The sequence below is a fragment of the Lacerta agilis genome, chromosome 10, assembly GCF_009819535.1.
Source record: "Lacerta agilis isolate rLacAgi1 chromosome 10, rLacAgi1.pri, whole genome shotgun sequence".
Lineage (NCBI taxonomy): Eukaryota > Metazoa > Chordata > Lepidosauria > Squamata > Lacertidae > Lacerta > Lacerta agilis.
This window is the reverse complement of record NC_046321.1, coordinates 1,804,405-1,818,243: the sequence shown is the minus strand read 5'-3', so window position 1 is coordinate 1,818,243 and position 13,839 is coordinate 1,804,405. Positions and strand designations below refer to the sequence as shown.

Below are 13,839 nucleotides of genomic sequence, written 5' to 3'. Positions count from 1 at the left end.
CAATTTCTTTAACTAAAACAATAGCGTGTGCATCCATGTTTTATTAACTGATGTGGCTAAACAATTTTGTAAAAAAAAAACCACCTTAGACTGAGTTTCAGCCCACATGAAAAACTTAAAACAAATCCTTATTTCCTGATGAATAGCCTTTGGACTACAATGCAACTTCAATATAGAAGCTATCTTTAGAAAGATTTTTCCTCCAAAAGCATTTTATTTTAAAAATCCAATTTAATTTTTAAAAAATCCAAAGAAATCCGATTTAAATTTTTAAAAAAATCTGTTTTAAAAAAATAATAATCATTGATTTTTATCCACCCAGTCCCTGGGGATCATCTAGTCCAACTTCCTGCAATGCAGGGATCCCAACCAAAGCTTCTATGATGGATAGCCATGCAACCTCTCCTTAAAAAATCCACCTGAGAGAGACGGTTCCACTGCTGCTCTTCCCGATGTTTAGTCGGAATCTCCTTTCTTGTATTCGGAAGTCATTGGTTCGAATCCTACCCTCCAGAGCATGGGTAGGCAAACTAAGGCCCGGGGGTCGGATCCAACCCAATCACCCTCTCAATTCGGTCCGGGAATCAGCGTGTTTTTGCATGAGTAGAATGTGTGCTTTTATTTAAAATGCATCTCTGGGTTATTTGTGGGGCATAGGAATTCGTTTTTTTTTTCCCTTTCCAAAATATAGTCCGGCCCCCCACAAGGTCAGAAAGACAGTGGACCGGCCCCCCTGCTGAAAAAAGTTTGCTGACCCCTGCTCTAGCAAATTTTGGAAACAAAATAAATGTTTTTCTTACAACGTTCCAGGTTGTAGGTGGTTTATCTTAACACCCCTCTTCTTGGCACACCATACATACCTTGTATTAGAAAAGGGCAACCACAATTAATTATTATTATTATTATTATTAATATTAATAGAAGCGTGATGGTATGGAAACCCCTCGCCCTCTGTCCTCGGCATGAGATTTCCAAAACAATTCTCCATCTTTTTGCAGGTTATGCAAAGGAGCCTCACAGCGAAACAACCCACATTGCATACGGATAGGCAATATGCTTGCCAGCTCCCCCAAACACACCTTTTCAACCACACTTACCTGTAGCCACCAGAGGATCTCACTCCCAGATACCTGCATGCTTCTATGCTACTACCATGCGCACCAGCTAAATACATATACAGAGAGAAAGCCACTTTGGGGGGTCCAGCACCCCTCCTCTCGTCCCAAGCACAAATGGTGGCCAAACTCTTGCACGGAGAGCGGGCAGACTCAGGGCAGGATATGGAAGAGCTATGAGAAAAACAGGTGGCCCAGGAGGGGCAAATCCAAACACCTCCTTTCCGAAGGTCTCAGCATCACTGCCAGGACCCCACACCAACCCTCCCCTCTATGGCACCCACTGCGAGGAAAAGAGGCGGCGAAGCAACATCTACATGGCATATTCTGACCGCCACATTTGGAGCGGAAGCAGCCCTGATGCCACCTGGAGGGCAGCAGCCCCAATGCCACCTCCAGACCTCTCGGCGACTAGAGTCTGCCCAGGAATGCTTAGCTAGTGGCCGTCTTCCTGCCAGCTGACAGAGCAGGGCAGTGCCAACCACATTTTGCATGGCCAACAGATTGAAATCAGAACTCAACACTCAGGTTAGTTGTGGCTGGGACTTGCATCCCTTTGCCCAGGAATGTGCACATCCTGAAAACTGCAAAGAGCAGTGTTGAGGGTCTTCCATGTCCGCTATGTGGGGTACAGAGGGCTGGACAGGACAGGGGTCTTCTGCATTCTTCAAATGGCATCAGGGCATCGCATCACCCCAAATCCCTGCTGGAGACCGACTCTTTGCACCCTCTTCTCTCTCTCTCTACACCCACCCACCACCCACCCTGCTAGCTACAGTCTGCTAGGAACAAGGAGGCATCAAGGGAGGGAGGCAAAGCAGGATGGACCCCCGAGCAGCCTACTCCCCCCCCCAGCCCCCCACCCAAAGACACTATCAGGTGACAAGAGACAGGACGAGGCAAAAAGGGTGGGGCTGATCGAGGAGGAGAAAAGAGAAGAGGATGAGGAAAGCCATAGTTACCCAGCTGATGAGGCGATTCGTCTAGAGAGGAGCATGGATGAGGATGAGAAAGCAGAGAGAGAGATGGGGGAGAGCGTCCGGCTGGCAACAAAGCAGATGGTCAGAGACAGAAAAACGGTCACAAAACAGAAAAACCTCTGGGCCTGGCCAGCCCATCCCGGGTAGAGTTCAGCCTCTGCACCACCAACCCAGATACGGCTGACCCTCCAGCCCTCCCCCAACCCCCCTTGAGTTTTTAACTAGGTTGATAAGGAAAAGTCCCTCCTGCCACCCCCTTCCTCTCATTAATTCTGCTCCTGCCCCCAGGCCCCAGCATCATTGGATCCTTCAGTCTGTTCGATTCCGATCTTCCCAAAGGAGCCCAAGGCGGCAAGCGAGCAAAGCAGCAAGATAAGAAAAGTGTTTTTTTAATGCATTTTAAAACCTTAAGGACAATCTGAGAACATTTCACAAACAGTCCTACATCCTCACGGCTCATAACTTCGAGGTTGCAATGAAGGGAATCTTCCGGCCATCAAATGAAGCCAAGGTGAAGCACATCTCTTGTACCTCCTGAGACAGGGCGTTCCACAAGTGGGGGGGGGCTGCCACTGAGAAGGCCCTGCCATGCGTCAGCACCAACTCAGAGGCGGCAGCGCCAAGAGGACCTCCCCTGCCAATCACTGATCTTGAGAGAGGTGCTTGGCCCCCAAGCTGTTACGGCCTTTGTACACTACGATAAACACCCCGAAATGGGCCCAGTGGCTCAATGGAGGCTAGTGAAGCGTTTTGGGGACTGCTGACACAGGGTCCCGCTGGGCTGCCCCCCCATAGCACCCCAGAAACTGCATTCTGCACTAGCAGACTGTCTTCAAGGAAAGCCTCATGCAGAGTAAGGGGCCATAGTTCAGGTGGGAAGGCACTAGGAGAATGGGCACCTCAGCTTCTCTCAATCTGTTCAGAATTGGCAGCCCCCAATTAGGCTTTCCTAAGATGATGCCCTCTCACCGGCCCCAGGAAACCACAGCTATGGGATGCTGTGGCTGGTGGCAGTCATCATCCAGAACAGCTAGAGGGCGCCAGGTCGAGGAAGGCTCTTTTGAACCCGACATTCTCCTGGTGGCACCAAAGTCGCATGTGCCCCACTGCTGGGGCAAGGCACCCACAAATCAAACATTCCGCAAACAGGTTCCCACAGCAGCCTTCCTGGGCAGCCAACTCCACTGCCAAACTGCTCTTTTAACAACCTTGTTCTAATTTGTTAACGAGTTCCTCCTTGCGTTCATCTGGCAACTTTACTCCTGCAGCGGGGGAAAAAAAAACCTCAACGGCACCACCTTCGATTCTGAATGGGCACCATCTCTCCTGAAACTTATTTTCTGTGGTCTTATAAAAAAAAAGTGTGGCAGCGGGTTATGATGTCATAACACACACAAAGCAGGCTATGGTGTCATAACACATACAAAGCAAGTGAGATGAGAGAAAGGAATGGCGACACAAGACATCCGTATTTCCCAAGCTGAGCATTTAAGTAATAAAATCCCACCAGGTGACATAAAAGTGTTCTGGATCCCCCTCTACCCGCCCACCCAATGTGTGATTTCCTCCCCACAAGCCAAAGTCTGTAAGTTCTGAGGCCACAGAGGCAAATTTAGATTTTTTTCAAGGTTTTCCATTGCTGGGCTATTGAAATCCTATCTGCAACTAACATCCATGTCACAAGGCTGGGCAATGTGTCTGGAGGTGCTGGGCTGCTCAGATGACAAGACCCTCTTCTCGACCTCACGGATGAGGCCCACAGGAAAGCAGAGCAAGACGTCTGGCACCAACATGCAGGGGAAGTCCCTAACTCATCAAGGGTTTGAAATCCATCAGCTACCCTCTCCTTGTTTAGCTGGCCAGCTCTCCTGAAACACATGAAACACCTGAAGACTGCCTATCCAGAGAGCCAGTGTGGTGTAGTGGTTAACAGCGGCAGACTTGTAATCTGGGGAACCGGGTTCGTGTCTCCGCTCCTCCACATGCAGCTGCTGGGTGACCTTGGGCTAGTCACACTTCTCTGAAGTCTCTCAGCCCCACTCACCTCACAGAGTGTCCTCTGCACACGTTCCAGCTTCTCAGTATCCTTCTTGAACCGTGGTGCCCAGAACTGGACACAGTATTCCAGGTGAGGTCTGACCAGAGCGGAATACAGTGGTACTATTACTTCCCTTGATCTAGACGCTATACTCCTATTGATGCAGCCCAGAATTGCATTGGCTTTTTTAGCTGCTACATCACACTGTTGACTTATGTCAAGTTTGTGGTCTACCAAGACTCCTAGATCCTTTTCACATGTACTGCTCTCAAGCCAGGTGTCACCCATCCTGTATTTGTGCCTTTCATTTTTTTTGCCCAAGTGTAGTACTTTACATTTATCCCTGTTGAAATTCATCTTGTTTGCTTTGGCCCAGTTCTCTAATCTGTTAAGGTCATTTTGAAGTGTGATCCTGTCCTCTGGGGTATTAGCCACCCCTCCCAATTTGGTGTCATCTGCAAACTTGATCAGGATGCCCTCAAGCCCATCATCCAAGTCATTGATAAAGATGTTGAATAAGACCAGCAGAAAAAGCTAGCTCCATCTTCCATGGTGCAGCCCTTGAGATATTTGAAGATGACTCTCCTATCTCCTATTTTCCAGGCTAAACATACCCAGCTCCTTCAACTGTTCTTCATCAGGCTTAGTTTCCAGACCCTTAATCATCTTGGTCGCCCTCCTCTGTACACCTTCTAGCTTGTCAATATCCTTCTTATTCCCTTTATGTATCTGCAGCTGATAAGAAGTCCTTCAGCTGAGCAATTTTCTTTTTGTTGAGCTGCTTTTCTTTTCAAGATGCCAACTGGGCTTTTCGACAGAAACAACGGTCCTTCGCAAGGCAGGAAAAGGCATGTGAAACTGGTCCTTCTGTTGGATTATTGTCTGTTGTCCTTTTCTGGAGTATAGACAGAATCTTAAAAAGCAGAGAAACCACATTGCCAAGGTAATGAGAGATTTTACTTCCTTGGGCTCCATGATCACTGCAGACGGTGACAGCAGTCACAAAATTAAAAGACGCCTGCTTCTTGGGAGAAAAGCAATGACAAACCTAGACAGCATCTTAAAAAGCAGAGACATCACCTTCCCGACAAAGATCCATGTAGTTAAAGCTATGGTTTTCCCAGTAGTGATGGATGGAAGTGAGAGCTGGAACATAAAGAAGACTGATCGCCGAAGAATTGATGCTTTTGGATTCTGGTGCTGGAGGAGACTCTTGAGAGTCCCATGGACTGCAAGAAGATCAAACCTATCCATTCTTAAGGAAATCAGCCCTGAGACTCCCTAGAAAAGACCCTGATGTTGGGAAAGATGTAGGGCACAAGGAGAAGGGGATGACAGAGGACGAGATGGTTGGACAGTGTTCTCGAAGCTACCAACATGAGTCTGACCAAACTGCGGGAGGCAGTGGAAGACGTGAGTGCCTGGTGTGCTCTGGTCCATGGGGTCACGAAGAGTTGGACATAACTAAATGACTAAACAACAACAACAACAGGTAACATTTCATAGGCAGAGGGCCTTCTCGGTAGTGGCACCCGCCCTGTGGAATGCCCACCCTTCAGATGTCAAAGAAATTAACAACTACCTGACATTTAGCAGACATCTGAAGGCAGCCCTGTTTAGGCACATTTTTAATGACTGATATTTTAATGTATTTTTAATCTTTTGTTGGAAGCTGCTCAGGGTGGCTGGGGAGGCCCAGCCAGATGGGCAGGGTAGAAACAATAAATTATTATTATATTTGTGAGTCTTTTCGCTGGTTTACATTGGATATGCACTGGATGCATATTAGAATAATGGAATCATAGGATCTTAAAGAGTTGGAAGGGACCCCCAAGGGTCATCCAGTCCAACCCCCTGGAACGCAGGGATCTTTTGCACAGTGTGGAGCTCAAACACACAACCCTGAGGTTAAGGAAGCACAACTACTATTGCACAGTAGCAGCCTGAGCACAAGTCAGCTTCCTGAGCACAACTTTCCCAGTTTAGCAGCAATAGCAGCACATGGTGGTCTCAAGAGACACGGTTGGTCCATGCAGCTTGGGCTGGCTGGCTGGCTGGCTGCAAGAGGTTGGAAAGTCTGGTGCCAATCCTGCCCTATGTGGCCTCTGAAGCCAAGGAGGGGAGGAGGGGCGGCACAGACAGAGCGATGCGGACAGCCTCTCATTTTAGATGGGCTCAAGCAGTCTTTAGAAGCAGGAATGGGCCTCTAGCAAAGGTTATGAGGAATGGCCAACGAGGGCCGCCCATAGGCAGGGAAGGGGGTGGCAATGGGGCTTTGGTTGTGCAGGCTCCCTTCCGCCATGGCAGAAAGCATCGCAAAGGGCCACTGGGAGGGACGCTAGCACTTTGGCTGCAGAAAAACCCTCAAATGGAGCGTGCAGAAGAGGCCCATCAGGAAAGAGAGTGGCATAGCAGAAGGCATAAACTCTGGAGGAAGGAGACCAGGAGGACTCAGGGGCAGGATAGCCAGGGCAGCTGAGGAAGGGGAACAGAACAGGCAAGGGCCCAGTCATAGGGCAGCAGGGGCTGAAAGGGAAGGAAAATGCCAAGAGCTCAGGGGATCAGGGGAAGGAGCTTGTGGGAAGGTCAAAGGGCAGGAGGATTGGGAGCCTAGTTCAGAAGAAGGTCCCAGGTTTAATCTCCGGCAGCGCCTCCTGTTGAAACTGAGGTTGCCAACCCATGAAGACCTTCATTGGGGACCCCAGGCTCAGAACTTTCACATTTTTATGTAGGAAAAGCATCAAGTTAAGGTAAGATGGGGAATATGCAGGGGAAATGATTTTGAGGAGATCTGGAAGGAGTTTGTAGAATTTGTACTGTTAAAACGGAAAGGGGTCAAACCATCGCAAGAGGTGTTGAAATTTTGGGAGGTTGGATAGTTACAATGGAATGGTCTCGGTGGTGGGGTGCACATTTTTATTCTTATTTATTTATGATCATTACTTTGACAAAATAAAAAAAAAATATTTTTAAAGCATCTAGTCCACTGGAGAGCCAGTGTGGTGTGGTGGTTAAGAGTGCTAGACTCTAGTGAACCGGGTTCGCGCCTCCGCTCCTCCACATGCAGCTGCTGGGTGACCTTGGGCTAGTCACACTTCTCTGAAGTCTCTCAGCCCCAGGAAGGAAGGGAAAGGAGGAAGGGAAAGGAGAATGTTAGCCGCTTTGAATTTGCTGCCAAGGAGTGTGGTGGAGTCTCCTTCTTTGGAGGTCTTTAAGCAGAGGCTTGACAGCCATCTGTCAGGAATGCTTTGATGGTGTTTCCTGCTTGGCAGGGGGTTGGACTGGATGGCCCTTGGGGTCTCTTCCAACTCTAGGATTCTATTATTCCTTTGGGTAGTGAAAAGCGGGATATCAAATCCAAACTCCTCCTCCTCCTCCTCTTCTTCTTCTTCTTCTCTTAGAAAGAAAGTTATAAAGCAAAATGTGCAGGCATCCTTCTAAGAATTTTTTTGTGTGAAATGAGCCAGCCTGGCTGCTTCTGCCTGTCAGTGATTTTAGCCAATGAGTGAAATCAGAAAGCTGGTGAAGAACAGGAGTGATCCTTTCCAGAGGCAACACACACGTGGACACCACCTTGACATACACCAGACTGCTTCAAAGAGGTGGAAAGGAATTTGTGGTCATATCAGCAGTGGGACCAACGGATATAGGAGCAGGGTTTCTAGGTGGTGGGGCTGCTATTCCAGATTAGTAAGGACAGTCCTCTTTGGAGTTTTGTTTCTGGCATGCACCTGGATCGTTCAAGGCAGGTGGTGCAAAAAACCCATCTTGTGCAACCCTCTCCATTCCTCTTACACCCTTTGACAGGCCACCCGCATCACACGATGCTCTGAAGAGAGCTTTCCCCGTAACCATGGCAGTGAGACGCAAGTCCTTCCCGGCAACAGCTCCAGCGAAGCCTGATCCGAATGCGGAATTCACAAAGCCATCACACAAACACCGTCCTCCTTCCATAACATGAATCTTGCTGTAGGGTAGGGCTGGGGAACCTGGGGAGGGGGTTCCCATCATCCCTGCCCATGGACCATCCTTGATGGGAGCTGGAGTACAGCCACATCTGCAGGACCACAGATAGCCCGCACCTCTGCGCTACAGCGCTTGCTTGGTCTTCTACTAACCAGGCCCTGAACCCATTTCACCATCTCCAAAGGTTTGTCTGCATAATAGCTCTTGTTTTGGCTTAGCTCATTTGCCCCCTTTTCCAGGCTGGGCTGCAGCTTGCTCCTCTGAATTCCTGTCTTCACGCAAAGGGACCAGAAGTCATCTGGAACAATCTCCTGGCCAAAAGCAGGACCTTTCAGACACATGTCCCAGAGTCTCACAGCAAGTGGGGCAGGGGAATTCAAATTATGCACTCGCAGAATGGTCGGAATCAAGTCTCAGAATTCTTGCAGAATAACATATCCATGCAACTCTGGAAACAGTATCAATTATCTGGAGATGCAAATCCCGGGAAGCAATTAGGGTGGTGAGCACGTGGCAAACATTAACCCTTCCCTAGGTTCACACTCAAGAGCTTAGTCGATTTAGGTGCGTGTAATTAAGTCTTTTTAATTTGCAGGCAGGCTTCTAACCTGAGTAGGCTAAGTTCTCCGCGGTGCTATTTTAATTTCTCCTGCTGGGTTTTTGTTTTTGGCTGTTTCTCATTGTGATTAGCTCATTGTTTTATTAGACAGGCGTTTTATCATCGCTCTGCTTTGAGAATATTTTGGCTGAAAGGCAGATTATAGAATAAATTGGTATTTTCTAGATAAATCATAACAACAACACCCCCCATCCCGTTTTCTATAGGTGCTTCCAAACAAACGAAAGCTTCAAAATCAGAAGATATGCAAAATTCCAGTGAGAAAATTTGCTGGATTCTACATGTGCAGGAGTAGCCCAACCATAAGTGAACTCAATATACTGCCTTTTACAGTCAGGCCATTGGTCCTGCAGAATTTCTCAGCAACTCCTTAGTATCTTTTAAAAAGCCAACTTTGTTGTGCCTTCGTTCTTGTGACACAGCGGCCACAAATATAAAAACAGCTGCGCCTGTACTCTCTCCTCTGTGCCACCCACCCAGCTAGAATGACTCTGAAGCCATCAGCCAGAAAGGTCTTTAGACTTGCTCATCATCCCGACTCTTCCCCAGCTGGGTTTTTTGTTTTTTTTTTTTACTGTGCCAAGCATGGGTGTACCCGGGGGGGGGCAGAGGGGCAGCTGCCCCCCCTAGAAGCAAAAAAAAATTTATATGGTTATCGGCAGCCTAAAAGGAAAAAAAAAAACTCAACACTGGTCTTTCTCCCCCTCCCAAAATCTCAATAACAATTGAGCTCTTGCCCTCTTGCGGAGGCACAGTTGGTCACTGTGTGTGTTTGTGTGTGTGTGTGTTGTGCCGGCTGTTTCCCCCTCCCTCATGCCGACAAAGAGCTGGCGTGCCTATCAGAGACCGGATCCTAGCCTGCACCCTGCTTGGTCAAATGGGGATGCAGGCTGAGACTTGGGCAGTGTCAGGGGGCGAATTCATTGTTGCCAGGATTCATCGTTGCAAGGGAGCTTGGCAAACTGAGTTCCCTTGCATGGTGAGTAGTTCCTTTGCAAGGACTGAGGATCCTGGGAAACTGAGTTTTTCAGCCATTTGGGGCTTTCTGTTTGGGGGGTGGGGAGTTTTCTGTTTTTGGAAGCTGTTTTTGTTTTTGAACCTGAACGACCATGGCTTGCCCCCCCCCTAGTTTTGATCCTGGGTACGCCCCTGGTGCCAAGTCCTTCTCCCAGATTCTGTTCTCTTGCACCTTCATTCCTCAGGGAAGGTCCAGCCACAATGGCCGTGCCCTACCCTCCACTGCCTGAGGTAGGATGCCTCTGAATACCAGTTATTGGAGCTCACCAGTGTGGAAATTTCTGCCACGCTCGGGTCCTGCTTGCCGGCTTTGCAGAAGCGCCTGTTTGGCCACCGTGAAGAACTGGCCTCTGGGCCCACCCAGTGGGGTTCTTCTGGTGTTCTTAAGGAGGTTAAGCCATAAGCTACATCCCAGCTCGCTATCCCCAATTTTCTCTGCAGCTCAAGATGCTCATCAGCGCCCTGGTAACAACAGCCACCGCAAGCAGCGGGCATGGAGGACAAAGTGAGGACCGAGCCAGGCATGACACTTTCTGCTTGCCAATGCATGGCCGAAACACCTGCCGCAGGCAATGGGAGGAAGCCCCTGATTGGTGGCAAGGAAGTTTTCCCAGCAGGTGTTTGGGGAAGGTGGGTGGGGGTCTGGCTCCGATTCTGACCACAGCAGAAGCAAAGGATCAATGCTCCCCTGTGCCAGGCTGTGGGCCCGATCCAGCTCTCTTCTTCACCAACTATCTGCTCTTAAAAACAGCCAAGCAGCAAAGGCAAATGGTACGACGAGCATCATGCCCAGCATGGCACTGAGTCTCCAGTTCAGAAGGGCGGACTGGCCAGCCCCCAAGGCTTTGGAGTAATGCACTGACCGACCGACTCTTTACCCACTGGAAGAGGATAACCCAAAATGGCAGCATTCAGAAGACAAGACGGTAGATTGGAGGTGTATCTGAGTAAAGGCACAGGCACACCATGGAGATCAACCAGTCCTTTAAAAAAATGTTTCAAGGGCCCCTGGGTGCTGTAGTTTTGCAAAGGTGTTCTTGAGCAGGTTTAGTTAGTCCCAAGGCTGAATTGGGTTTCGGTCCTGAGGGTTAAAACAGCTTGCAAACTAGTGCAGTTCAGCAGCAGGAGTGGATACCCAGCGAGGGAAGCTGCAGATTCCCGTTTCCTTGGACGTTTGCAAGGAATAGCCATCTGTCAGGAACACTCCAGGCATAGAGTGTTCTGGCTAAGAAACCACTTGCTGTGTTCCTTCCAACCAGAAGAGCTGCTTCACATGCCACAATCCCAACCGGCAGGCGATACTACATCTCCGCTTAAAATAGTAGCTTGCAAAGTGCATCCTTGTCTTTGCACCAGGAACTCGCGACAGAATAGTGAGCTGCAACCAAGGCCCTCGCAAGCACACTTCCCCAGGGACTGGGGGAGGTGAACCAGGCAGCTCACACGAAACCCAGATGCGACAGTTCTGCTGAGTGCATGACACCCGCCTGCTGCATAAGCCCAGAAGAGTTGCCAGCTCTTCACCCATCTGTTGCATTGCACGAGCACAGAAGTTGTGCTCAGGCCCCCCCCCCCCCGGTTACTTGCACCCACAAATGGAAGGAGCGTTGCTCCATATCTGCTAAAAAGCAACAACTGAAATTGCTGGCAGGTGCAGTCAGGTCACCCATGTCCTAAAATGAACCCTGGGGCTTCATCAGTCTGGCCAGAGACACGATCCATTTGCCAGCAATTCACAGCGGCACATTTTTAATGAGTACGCAGAGGGAAGGGTAATTCTCCTATTTGCAATAAATCCTTCTTCCACACACCCCTCCCCACCCGGAGGGGAGAAAGCCAAGCACCAAGCCAAATCTCAATTGCAAGATCTGACCATCCTTTGCCCGGAAGATGCATCTGTGCCAACAGTGGCCGAAGGAAAACAAGACCTCTTTTGCCATCCCACAATAACCACCTCTACAACCTGGCAGGTGGGAAATCCCCAGATTTCAAACCCACAGTATATTGGGGGGGGGGAGAGAAAGGACTTGGGGTGCCACCACCTACCCATCTTTCAGAGACATCTGCCTGGCTGCTGTTGGGTCCAGGAAGACCCTCTGACCCAGAGGGTCTTCCACTCTAAACACAAATGCTCCCCCAATCACCCAGGCTGAACCCTCCCCCCACCACCACCCAGAAGAATCCCCTGCCCACTCCCTTGAACCCAGTGCCTCTACTTCCCAAAGCACATTATTGGCAACATCTGGGTGACCCTGCCAGCCTAGTCTTGCCATATCCACCCACCTACCCCACTTTACCAAAGTTATCTGCCAGTGCCAAGTCAATCTAAGGATGCTCCAAAAAACTGGGTACCACTGGGTACAGATGAGTGGGTGGGCCGCGCATCTTCCCAGCTCTTCCTCCTCCCTTCGTCGCCACCCCCTTCCATTAAAGGAGGTGTGTCCAACTGCCCCCTCTTCCTCCCACGTGCCCCGACCCCCCCCCCCCCCGCTCCGGCACTCACCCTTGACGGCTTCTCCTCGGTTGAGCTGGATCTCGCCCTCGCCCTGCGGCGTGTAGCTCTTGACGGCGATGAACTTGCGGCCGGGCACGGCGCTGTACAGCTTCCTCTTGGGCCCTCGCAGCGGGGCCGGCGCGGCGTGCGGGGTGGGCTCCACGCCCGGACCGGCCCCCGGCGCGCCCCCCGGCCCGCTGCCGCTCCCGCTGGGGCTGTAAACGAAAATATACGTTACGGTGGTGTTGCCCGGCGGTGGCGGCGGCGGCGTCTGCTGCTGCTGCTGCTGCTGCGGGAGCGCCATGGCCGCCCCGAGGGAGCCCTCCTTGGATCGGGGCCCGCCCGGGAAGAAGGCAGGAGGAGCGCAGAGGGAGGTCTCGGTGGCGAGCGAGGGGAGGGGGCTCGTCGGGGCTCAGCGCATCCCGGGCAGCGGCGCCACGAGCCTCCGCCGGGGCCGCCGCCGCGAGCCGGGGCCCGCCGCTCGTCGTCCGCCCGGGGCGCCGCCGGGCCAGCGAGGCTGCGGCCGGGCGCTGCGTCCGCCTCCGCGCTCCGCCGCCTCCGCCCAGGGCAGCGCCATGGCTCGGCCGGCCCCGCGCCCCGCGCCGGCCCCTGCTTCGCGCCGCCCGACTCAGCTCGCCCGCCGACGGCGCCCGGCGCCTCCCGCCTCCTCCGCCGCGCCTCCGCGCTGCGCCCGCCGCTGCGCCTCCCGCCGCCGCATGGCGACGACGGGGCGGCTCGGCGACAGCCAAACCCCGGCCGGCTCCGGCGGAGCCTGATGCTGATGCTGATGTTGCTGATGCCGGGCTGCTGCAGGTGCCGCCGCCGCCGCCAAGCGGCTCCTCCTCTTCCTCCGGCGGGAGGCGGGGACCCACCCGGGCCGGACCCCTCCCTGCCTGCCGACAGGAACCGGAGAAGCGTAGCGTGGCGGCGGACCCCGCCGGGTCATCTAGTCCAACCCCCGGCAAGGCAGGGATGCGCCAGCGTTTGCGCTGCCTTCTGCCCGCGCTTCCAAGACAACGGGGCTTTGAACCACAAATGTCCCCTCCCTCCAGGACCTCGCCGCCCAGCTGAACGAAGCTGGCAACCCCGGGAGAAGCGTTAGCATGTGGTGCAGACCCTCCCTTCCATAGGTGCCAACTTCCTGGGTGCCCGAGCACCCACCAAATTCCCCATGAAGCGGCCGGGCACCCATAAATTTCGGAGCCAGGGCCATGCACGCTGCGTGGCAGGCACCCACGGCCCCGGGCACCCACGGTCACGGGCCCAAGCTGGCACTCCTGCTCCCTTCCTTGCCTGCCTGGCTCACCCTTCCCAGCCTCTCTGGAGCTGCTCTTGAGTGTCCGCGGCTGGCCTGCTTTGCCCACCGAAGACCCTCCTTCTCCCCTCCCCTCCCCGGCACGACCAAGGCTGCGAGGGATTTTAGCGGGGAAAGAGAGAAAGGAGGGAAAGGCTGCCCTCTTAAAAAGGAGCGCAGCAGGCAGGCTTTCAACAGGTGGAGCTTTCTCTCCTGGCAACGGGAGCTGGCACCTGTTGGATTCCTGCTGGTGCTGGAGGCGCATGAGCGCCCATCTCCGCTGTCCCGTAGAAGCCCCCTCCTTGCTTCTCTCCTC

General features: G+C 52.2%; 1 protein-coding gene across 1 annotated transcript in view; it reads right to left on the bottom strand.

Annotated features, from left to right (window-relative positions):
• The window catches only part of SHANK3 (SH3 and multiple ankyrin repeat domains 3), a 350,793-nt gene that overhangs the window by 143,690 nt on the left and 193,264 nt on the right, over window positions 1-13,839 (bottom strand). Inside the window, exons 11-13 of the mRNA XM_033162485.1 lie at window positions 13,536-13,636; window positions 12,673-13,122; window positions 12,239-12,640 (exon numbers count right to left, since the gene is read on the bottom strand). Of these exons, the coding sequence (XP_033018376.1) occupies window positions 12,239-12,640; window positions 12,673-13,122; window positions 13,536-13,636 (953 nt within the window). The remainder of the gene's footprint in view (window positions 1-12,238; window positions 12,641-12,672; window positions 13,123-13,535; window positions 13,637-13,839) is intronic.